This window comes from Narcine bancroftii, chromosome 1, assembly GCF_036971445.1.
Source record: "Narcine bancroftii isolate sNarBan1 chromosome 1, sNarBan1.hap1, whole genome shotgun sequence".
Classification (NCBI taxonomy): Eukaryota; Metazoa; Chordata; class Chondrichthyes; order Torpediniformes; family Narcinidae; genus Narcine; species Narcine bancroftii.
This window is the reverse complement of record NC_091469.1, coordinates 195,153,471-195,164,593: the sequence shown is the minus strand read 5'-3', so window position 1 is coordinate 195,164,593 and position 11,123 is coordinate 195,153,471. Positions and strand designations below refer to the sequence as shown.

Below are 11,123 nucleotides of genomic sequence, written 5' to 3'. Positions count from 1 at the left end.
ATAGTTGATCCTCAAATAGGGAAATAGACTGTAATGCAAGAATACAAGGGAAATGGTGAGGCATCAACACAAGCATCTGGCCTGGTTCCTTATTATTTTGCAATTTTGATGCAAAATTTTTTTTAAATTCTGGCATCATATACTCAATACAGCCAATTATCATAGTTTAACTGTCATGCCAGGAAAATCTGTTAAAATGAATGATCATGGAGGGAAAACATATTGGCTAATAACCATTTATTTGAAATAATGCAAAATGATCGTAATTATAAACCAGAAATTAAATGGTGAGTATAGGCTTAAGATAAGGGTAAGAACTTTAGAAGGTATTATTTTCACCCAGAGGGTTGTTGGAATCTGGATAGCCCTACCTGAGGGAGTCACAGGCAGTACTCTCACGTTTTAAAGTGACTTCAATTGCCAAGGCATAGAAGACCACAGACCAAATGAGATAAATGGGATTAGTAGATGGTCTGCATAGACATGTGGTCGGCAGAGGAGTATTCTGCACTATATGAGCCGACTACAGCACTCCCACAGCAATGACCAGAAGCGGTTGTTGATCTAAGTTACAGATTAGCAATTTCAAACTCGGATGAATGTAGTGGCATATCAATGTGAAGATCATGAAATAACACAAGCCAGCGTTCTTCACTCCATTCAAGGGTCCGCGATGAAATCTGATCAACCTCAAATAAGCGTGTGCACCCATAGATGCTGTGCGTGGCATAATGAACACTTCTAAGATTTCCTTTTTTTAATTTAACAATCGTGTTAATTCCCCCCTGCGATGTGCATCACAACAATCAAGGACATTAGTGATTCCGCTACGGTGGTACATCGGGGAGGTTTTAACTTCTGGGCTCTTTGGGGCAGGCAGGACGAAGGCGCGCGCTGCAGTCTGGGAAGCGTAGTCCAATGAGAAGTAACGCGTCATCAGACTGCGCAGAAGCGGCGGAAAGATGGCGGATTCTTTGAGTGTTGGAATTAATCTTGATGCATTTGCTCATGCGATTAACGCCATTCAGCAACTTCGCTCCAGTGTTACCCGTGTTTTTGATACTCTGAAGGATGGGATGAAGAGCAAAGAGACCTTGGAAGGCAGGGAGAAAGCTTTCATCAGTGACTTCCAGGAGAACCTTCATGCTGTCAACAGGGATCTGAAGTAAGTTGGAGGCTTGAGAGTGAAGCGGTATCTTCTCAACGTGTTGGATCTAAGGAGTTTTAATAACTTAACGTATTTAGTGCCTTGTATGTGGCAAAAATATTTCAAGGCATTTTGCAGGAGAGTTAACAAACAAAATTGAAGCCAAGGTATATGAAGATATTTGTTTTTTTTAAATTTTAACTTTTAAAACAGCTCCCGTTGACCAAACTGCTGTCCAGATCATAAATTACATCTAAACTTAAGCAGTTATTTAAAGTGCAGCATAAAATGGGTACTCCAGGTTCAGAATTGTACATACACCATGGTAGTAATCAACAATCACCTCAAAATGCTTGTGAGTAGAAGAGTTAAAGGAAAGGGCTGATTTGATGGAGGGAGGAATATTGTTCCACAGTTTGGGGGCTGCAGTAGAGAAGGCGCCATCTCCCCTGAGTTTGCAATTTGAGTGTGGAACAACCACGCACCCTAAATTTGGCTGATCAGAGGGGTCTTGAAGTGGAGTAGGGTGTTAGGAGCTCGGTGATGAAAGAGGGGCTAGTCCTTTAAGGGCTTTGTAAATAAACAGGATAATGGTCCCTCTTCTTGGCTCTTGTCAGGAACCTTGCTGCAGCATTATGCACAAGTTGCAGACGGAATAATGACAACTGACTAATTCCTGTATTTAGAGAATAGTCTAAATTTTGTGACATTTTTCAGTGACAGGAATGATTTGATTCTGGCAACGGTGCAGAGCTGGAAAAAGCTGGCTTTTACTACTTCATTGACTTGTTTGTCAAACTTAAAGATGGAATTGAATATCACACCAAAGGATTTGACGTGTGGTTTGATGAGGATGGATAATTACCAAGAGTATTAGAGGTATTTTTGGTGAAGTTGGGGAGGGAGGGGAGAAATAAGATGATCTCGGATTTTCCTTCATTTATCTGCAGGAAGTTTTGAGCCATCCAGCACTTTATGTCCTCCAGACTTTGCTTGATCATTGGGGTTCAGGGGGAGTTAAAGCTGAGTATCATCAGTATAGTATTGGAAGGAGGTGCTATGTTTTTGGATGAAATGCCAAGGGGAAGCATGTATAAGAAGAAGAGAATGGGGCCCAGAATAGACCCTTGTGAGACCCTGCAGGAAAGGATAGCAGAGGAGGATGAAAATTTGCCATGTTGACTGAGAAAGTCCTCTCACTAAGATAAGATTTAAACCAGTTCAGGGCCGTGCTGTCGACACTTACCCTCTGCTGGAGGCGATCTATTAAAATAGTGTGATTCTCAATATCGATCACTGCGCTAAGGTCCAGGAGAATTAGAATGGCAGAGCTACCTGAGTAAGGCCGACTCTATGCTATGGTGGGCTTTATAACCTGACTGGAATCTTTTGGATATGTTGTTTTTGTGTAGGTAGGGCAACAATTGGCTAAGAACAACTTTTTTTTTGAGGTCCTTTGACAGGAACGAAAGTTTAGAAATAATTCTGTAATTTTTGGGTGTGGTGGGGTCTCGGTTGGGTTTTTCCAGGAGGGGCTGCACCACAGCACACTTGAAGCAATTTGGAACAGTCCCAGTGGCCAAGGAACTGTTAATAATAGAGAGGATGCTAGGACCAGCTGTATCAAAAACATCCCTCTGGAAGGGAGTAGGGATAATGTCAAGGAGGAAGGTTGTTGGCCTCATGGCAAACACAATCTTTTTAAGGGTGGGTAGTGTGATTGAGTTGAACAGTCCAGGTTGGATGAACAGAGCTGTGGTACAGTTAGTTCTGATGTTCTCAACTTAGTTTATGAGAATTTTAAAATTTCTTCGCATTTGGTAAGGGTGTTGGGTGCGGGACCAATGATTGAGTTGATGGCATTGAACAAGACCACGGGATTTTGGGAGTTGTTGGAAATTAGGATGGCAAAATATTTTGTTCTTTTGGCCTTTACTGTTTCTTGGTATTCAGAGCGAGGGAAATATGTGTGGTTCGTCTTGCTTCCACTTGCATTTCGCTATCCTGCACTCCCATCTCAGGGCTTCGGTGGTATTATTGAGCCAAGGTACAGTCTTGAGCTTGGGTTTTTTTTCTCCTTGTGTGGGGCTACAGCATTCAGGATAAAAGAACAACTGGTATTAAATAGGGACAAGGTGTTACTTAATCACATAATACTATACATAGGAGCGGGCAAAATGGCACTGTAGCAAAGGGCCACTTCAATTCGCTGCAGCACAGCCATCATGAACCACGGTCGCCATCTTATCCCAGCCTCCCAACTGCAATTTTAACCCTTACAAATTAAGAGCATAACATTAGACTTTAAAACAAACTACTTCCATAGAATGTACCAAAGTAACAGTGAATTGAAGATGTTTATAGATTGAGACCAGTTCTTGGGCTCAGTAAGACAGCATAGTGATGTCCATATCAGCGTAAAGTGACTCCTGGCTCAGCAGTTGCTGTTCCCCCATCCAGAGGCTGCTGCAGCCTTCTGTTGCACTGCCGTCTGAGGATTACTGACGGCTACCAGGCCAACAGTCTATTTTTCGGAGAAACTCCCTCAGCCTACAGTTTCTCGGAACCTTGGCCCTAGCACCTACTGCTTGCTATGCCCTGCACTCCTAGCTGACACGCCACCGTGGGTGCCCAAGCCAGCATGAAGCCCACTGCTCCAGACCCTTGGACTACCTCCTTGACTCTGCTGTTCTTCTAGCTCGACATGGCACCCCCACCTTAAGGCTGCCAGCCACTGCCCTGCTGATTCCAGTCTTGAGGTACTGCCCAACTCCAGCCTCCACCACCAAATCAGAACTCAATCAAAGTTGGGCATGGTGCTTGGAAGGAAGTCTGCAAACTGAGTGATTAAAATCCTTATGTATTTTTGGTGGGAGATATATCAGAATGATTAAAAAGGGGTTAACTGTGTCCACTTTAATTAGTTGGACTTTGAAGGAGGAGAAATAACCCGAATTCAATGAACAGCATTTGTATTGCTTTTTGAACACAACAGCTAAACCCTCACCCTGTCCAGAAGGTCTGGGCATACTTAAAAAAAAAATCACAGTTTTGCAGAAAACCCTCACACAATGGAGAAATCTCACTAGTGTTGAACCAAGTTTCTGTTAATGGTAAGGATAGTTTTTCAGAGGTGGATGGTTGCCTGAAAAGGAGCTGGTTTCAGAACGTCTTTTGTGTTTTAAAAAAAGTACATGGATATGCACGTAAGCTGATATGACTGGGTTGAATGTCCCCTGTGTTGTAGATGGCCATGACTCTAAAACTTTTTTCTCAATTTTTTACTAGCCAGAGATAAATTGCTCCTGTCTCGTGCATTGAAAGTTGCTCCTTTTGGTAATTGAGTACTGCAGAATGTCCATTCCTTTGGTTGGGGATATCAGTTATGACTATGTTGACTAACAGAGGTATTCCCATAGGTTTTGTTTATGCGTTAAACAATTGAATTTTCAGATAATCTACCTGTTCTCTTTTACTACTTCTCCCTATCATTTATTTCTTTACTTGTCCCATTTATCCCCTCATTTACCTTGTACTACAATTTTAAGGGTTTAGTCATTTAAATTGCCATAGATGCAATGAACTGAATGACACCTGCTTCAAGGATCTGTGACTGTGTTTCTCTTGCAACCTCATGTCACAGATCTTGTTCTTTGTTATCTCTTCCCTTCCCATGTTTCTTCTATGCACAGATGCTGGCTGACTTGCTTATGATTTCCAGCAATTTTTTTTTTGGTCTTATTTTGTATTTTCAGCATCCACAGTATTTTACTTTGGAAATATCCAGTTCTTTTATATAAGAAATAAGAAGTGTGGTGTAATCTTAAAAAATGTTATATGAGTGATTATTTTTACTGGTGATAAAAGCAGATTTAAGTGACACTTTGATGCCTTGGAGCTTTTCTAATTTCGTTATATTAAACTGTAAAATCAGGCATTATCCTTTGGGTTAAGCTACATAATTTCATTCTGTTTGATTGTATTACTTAAGCAAAAATTATATTTTGTGTGCATATAGGTTGGCACAACATTGTGGGCTGAAGGGCTTGTAGTGTGCTGTAATGTTCTATGTTCAAAAGCATATAATTAGAACCTTGAATCCCCGAAGCCATGGAAGTTCACTACTTTGCTTTCACTACAGCAAGGCCCTAATGTTTTTAAACAATTGCAAAGCAATGATTTTCAAGAAAAGTTGTCCATAAAGATTTTACAATCCCTGGGAAGATCACACCTTGATGAAGGGCTCAAGCCAGAAATGTTGGTGATGTACCTTTGCTGAGTTTCTCCAGCATTTGTGTGGTGTTTTTTTTTTGCTTTACCGTTGTCTGTTCAAATATCATTCTATTCAATCATCAGTTCCAGAAGATTTCTGACACCAACAAGCAGTGATGTTAACAAGTGAGTCAGGAGGCAATTATTAAAGAATTCTTATAGTCAGGATGTCAGGAATTTAAAAAAATCAATTAAAAAAAATGATTACAAAATTTCTTATTGTGTTTAATGTGTATTTAATTCAAAAAAGCTGAGAGGTCTTCAATTATACTTTTTTTAAAAAAAAATCACATTTCTGAAATAATGTCTATTTGATAGGTTAAATATCATCCCTAAGTGTTGAAGAGATATAAAAAGATATTTAAAACTATTAATACCTAAAAAAAAAATCCATTCTTGAAATCCCCCAACTAAAATAGCTGGTTGAAATAAATAATTAGAAATTATAGGACTTATAAATATAAATCCTGTAAGTCAGAAAAAATTTCTGAATTAATTCGAGATCTTCAATATGTGTTAATTTTTGAATAGAGATTCAAAAAAGATTACCCCAATACTGCCCATTGGGAGGTTTTTCTGAGGGATTTCAACTCCATTTCAATCCAATTAGGATATTCATCTGTCTTTTCACAGTGCAACAAAAGTAACCTATTTCTTATGTTTATAGCCCAGAAAATTAGGTAGGGCTAATCCCCATTATTTCTAGTGTTTTATTCAATCTAGGTTTCTTGTTTTACCATGTATATGACATTATAACTGATTCAAAATTCTCAAAAAAGGACTTGGGAATAAATGTCAGCAATGATTAAAAGAGGTATCAGCATTTTGGAAGAATATTGATTTTAACCGAATTAATATGACCAATCATAGTCACTGAGAGTGGTGACCATCCTCTAAGAATTGATTTGCTTTGGTTGACTAAAAGTGCAAAGTTTTCTTTAAAAAAGATTTGAAAAAGATTCCAGTAAAGAATGGGTTACCATTGCCTGTTTCAACACCTCCATAAAAGGAGGCATTATCAAATCTTTAAATTTTGTATAAAATCTGGTGGAAAGCCATCCTCCCCCATAGACATATCAGTTTGTAAAGAATTAAGAGCATTAATAATTTATCTAACTGTAAATGGAGTATCTAAGTCTTTCTGATCTTGGCAATTTAAAGAAGAAAGATTAATTCCAGAAAAAAAGTTATGAATCTTAACTTCATTATCTTACTGAAATGTATATAAATTAGAATAAAAATCTTTAAAGGAATCATTTATTTCTTGAGGTTTGTTTTTTAAAAAAATCCTTTTAATAGCATTAATAGTCCTTGAAGCTTGTTCAGCCTTCAGTTGCCAAGCCAAAATCTTATGTACCCTTTCCCCCAATTCATAATAATGCTGTCTCATTTTCTCAATTAATTTTTCTGTTCTATGTTTGCATCGAGTTATAATATAATTTCTTCTTTATTAAATCTCTTTTTCTTCAGATATATTTCCCTGCAAATCTTTTTCCAATTATCTAATTCTTTAAGATGATCCTTTTTAATTTTAACTGAATAACTTGTTATTTTGACCTTTTAAATAAGCTTTCAAAACATCCCATAGAATAAATATATTATCCACCAAATTAGAATTAATATCCAAATATTCTTGAATTGATAATATAATTATAAAAATCAACATTTCTTAACAATGAGGAATTAAATATCTATCTATAAAACAATTTTTCCTTTTCAGAAATTGTACATGAAATCAAAAGAGGTGAATGTTCTGATATTCTGCATGTGTCCATCTTTGTACACATTCTCAGCGTACATCCTCAGTTACATCCTTGTAACTGAGCTGTCATCAAAAACATATCTATTCTTGAATAAGAATAATGTCTTTAGGAATAAAAAGAATAATCTTTTTCTTTCAGATTTAATCTTCACCAAATAGCCACTAAATTCAAATCTTTCATCAAAGCCAAAATTCTTTTTGCTGTTTTAGTTCTAGTAACTGATTTTTGTGACTTATCTAAAATTGGATCTAAACAACAATTAAAATCTCCATCAATTAACACATTTTCATCTGCTTCAACTTGAATAAACTGGAATAAATTTTTCATCATCAATATTGGGTGCATAAATATTCATGAGTGTCCACATCTCTAAATAAATTTGGAAATGTGCTTAAAAATAAATCTCACAGCAGAATCTTTAACTACAGATTGTATCTTAAGAGGTAATTTCTCATTAATCGAAGTAGCAACTCATCTTGCTTTAGAATTAAACAAAGAAGCTATCACTTGACCTACCAACTCTCTTTTTAATTTTTGATGTTCTTTTGCAGTTAAGTGTGTCTCTTGTTTAAAAAAAAGCAGTATCAACACAATTTCTTTATAGAAACCAAGATTTTATTCCTCTTAATTGGATTATTAAGCCCATTCACAATAATAGTTACAAAATGTAATGCATCATTAACGGCCATATCTCAAATCCAAAAACTATAGAACTCGGTGGGGGTGGGGGGGTGGAAACCCTTAAAAAGAAAAAAAAACCCAAAAAAGTACTGATATTTTTTAAAAAAAGTACTATTTCCCTCTATTGTATGGGAAGTGCCCTTTGCGGTGGGGGTGTGGCCTGATGGCGAAGGAAGAAGAGGTGTAATTCCACCTTCCCCCAGTTGGACTGATAAATACCTGAATTAAAATACTTAAAAAGTCTGGAAAGTCTGCTCAGAAGTTGTGTGAATGTTAAAAGACTACAATGGCTGCCAATACAAAGTCCAAAGCGCAGACTCAGAAGAAACTTCCATTTAAAAGTACGGAAGAAATGAGGCCAACTTACCAAGTGGAATTCACGGAATCGATTGGACAGCTAATCAAACAACATCGTGTACCAGCTCGGCTAAGTATTACCCCGGCGCCCTCACAAGATGGTGCCAGGTTTCTGATTTTTTTTCTTTTCTTCCTATCAAGATCAGTGCGCCCGCGATGTTGGAGAAGTGCCAGAATCGATTGAGTCGACCCTGAAGTGCGATACCGCTGTGGGTCCCGGCGACGCAGAGGCATTCATGGTGCATCAAGAGTACGCAAATTATTAGACGAGGTTTGGGCCATTGGGGAAGTTAGTCAGCAGCGCTCTGAGTATACCGGGTCTGGTTCTGCAGGTGTGCAGACCAGAAGTAAAGTTACAAGAACAACTGAATTAAGAGAACAACAGTTTAAAGCCTTGTCTCAAACTGAACAAACAGAAGAAGAAATACTGACTGCTGCTGAAGGGAAAGAAGGTCGGCCTCATGGTGAAACTAGTGATACTACTTTTGATGCTGTTTTTACAATTTTGGAATCTATAGCTCATCAAATGGGTAACATGTCAACACAAATGTCTACTCAGATTGGTCATGGATTTATGAATATGACTGAAAAAATGAATAGTATTTGTGAAGAAGTTTCTTCTGTTAAGATATCTCTGTTGTCAAAGCTGATGTTAATAGGTGCCTGAATATAGTAGATATTCAAGATAATTTTAAAAAGATGGAAGGTGCCTTTCAAGTTTGTAATAAAGAAAAATTAGAAAAAGTGTCAGATGGGAAATTCAGAAGAAGGACTTGTTGAAGAAAATAGACTCTTTGGAAAATCAAAGTCGTCGGAATAATGTTAAAATAGTGGGAATTCCTGAAGGAATTGAAGGTCTGGATCCAATAAAAATTTTTTTAAAATGGTTCCCCGAAGCATTGGGATTGGAAATTTTTCCAGAAGGTTTGGAATTAGATAGAGCACATAGGGTTCTATGAAGTCGGGTCAACCTTAAAGAGCTGTTTTGATTAGTTGTCTATGCTACCAAGATAGGGAAACTATATTGAGCGTTGCAGTTCAAAATGCACGTAGATATCAATCCTCATTGATGGTATAAGGAAACAAAGTTTTCTTCGACCCAGATTTAAGTCAAGAAATTATTAAATGGTGTAAAGAATTTAATTCTGCTAAGAAAGTGCTTTGGAAGAAGGGTTATAAATTTTCTTTTAGATACCCTGCAGTTTTGAAGATCTTTTATGGGAACTTCCAATCACAGTTCTTTGAGAGTGATCATGATGCTCTAATTTTTGCCAATTCTTTGCCAGACAGGGCTACTGAAAGGCATTTTTCGCCTAAGATGAAGATGTCTTCCCATTCCCATTTCCATTCTTCTTATTAGATATCTCCGACTAATTTGTCAAAAAGCTTGATTGATATTGATGATCCGGAGCAAGTTTTGGGACTGAAATCATGAGCTGATTAAGACTTATAATTTTGTAAGTCTGGTTGGGGGGATGGAGCTCGCTGAAGCTTTCGGAAGTCGTCCACCACTAGTGGGAGGGATTTTATTTCTTTCTACACCCAGTTAAGTGGGGAGTTACTACCTTTGTCGTATTTATACAAAAAAATACTTTTTTCTAGTAATAGTGCTAGGGTTGATTCATTCTTTAATTTAGATTATATTGCAAGGGGAGCTTTAAATTTTATTATCGGAGAAGGGCAGGGGTCTTTTTTTTCTTTGTTGTGAATAGAAGGAATAGAAAAAGGGGATTCTGAATTTATTTTTAATTTATTTTGATAATAATGTCCAACCTGAATTTTGCAACGTTTAATGTGCAGGGTTTAAATAACCTGATTAAACAAAAATGAGTTTTAGCTTATATAAAAAAGATGAAAATTGATATTGCTTTTCTACAGGAAACTTATTTAACTGAAAGAGAACATTTGAAATTGAAGAGGGATTGGGTCGGTCGTGTACTTTCATCTTCCTTTAATTCGAAAGCGAGAGGAGTGGCGATTCTGATCCATAAGAAGATACCATTTGAACTTGAATCTTTGGTGGAATCTGCTGGCTGAATTTTAATGATTAATTGTAAACTTTTTGCTGAAGCATGGTCTTTGCTGAATGTGTACACTCCTAACATTGATGAGGAACAATTTATGTCTGAAGCTTTTCTAACTTTAAGTCAAGCTAAAGAAAATATTTTGATTGGGAGAGACTTTAATTGTGTATTAGATAAATCACCAAAAATTGTGAAAAAAATCAAAAGCAGCGGTTCAATTGATGTCGCTGATGAAAGATTTAAATCTGATAGGTTTGGAGAAGATTAAACCCTACTAAGAAGGATTTTTCATTTTACTCTCCACGCTATAATTCTTTTTCAAAGATTGACTTTTTTTTAGTATCTGCACATTTGCAATCACGTTTTATTCAAGCTGAATATAAGAGTAGAATAATTTCTGATCATTCGTTGTTATTTATTTCTTGTGTTGGACGGGAAGTTAGTCAATCAACTTTTCGTTGGAGGTTTAATGTCTTCTTTGGCTTGGCTTCGCGGACGAAGATTTATGGAGGGGGTAAAAAGTCCACGTCAGCTGCAGGCTCGTTTGTGGCTGACAAGTCCGATGTGGGACAGGCAGACACGGTTGCAGCGGTTGCAGGGGAAAATTGGTTGGTTGGGGTTGGGTGTTGGGTTTTTCCTCCTTTGCCTTTTGTCAGTGAGGTGGGCTCTGCGGTCTTCTTCAAAGGAGGTTGCTGCCCGCCAAACTGTGAGGCGGCAAGATGCACGGTTTGAGGCGTTATCAGCCCACTGGCGGTGGTCAATGTGGCAGGCACCAAGAGATTTCTTTAGGCAGTCCTTGTACCTTTTCTTTGGTGCACCTCTGTCACGGTGGCCAGTGGAGAGCTCGCCATATAACACGATCTTGGGAAGGCGATGGTC

General features: G+C 37.8%; 1 protein-coding gene across 16 annotated transcripts in view; it reads left to right on the top strand.

Moving 5' to 3' along the window:
* The first annotated feature begins 951 nt into the window (after nt 1–951).
* The window catches only part of med27 (mediator complex subunit 27), a 521,819-nt gene continuing 511,647 nt past the window's right edge, over nt 952–11,123 (top strand). For all 16 annotated transcript variants that reach the window (XR_011340577.1, XR_011340572.1, XR_011340563.1 and 13 more), the window contains exon 1: nt 952–1,165. Coding sequence is in view for 3 of the 16 variants with exons in the window: in XM_069886860.1 (XP_069742961.1) it covers nt 963–1,165 (203 nt within the window). In the remaining 13 variants the exon portion in view is untranslated. The remainder of the gene's footprint in view (nt 1,166–11,123) is intronic.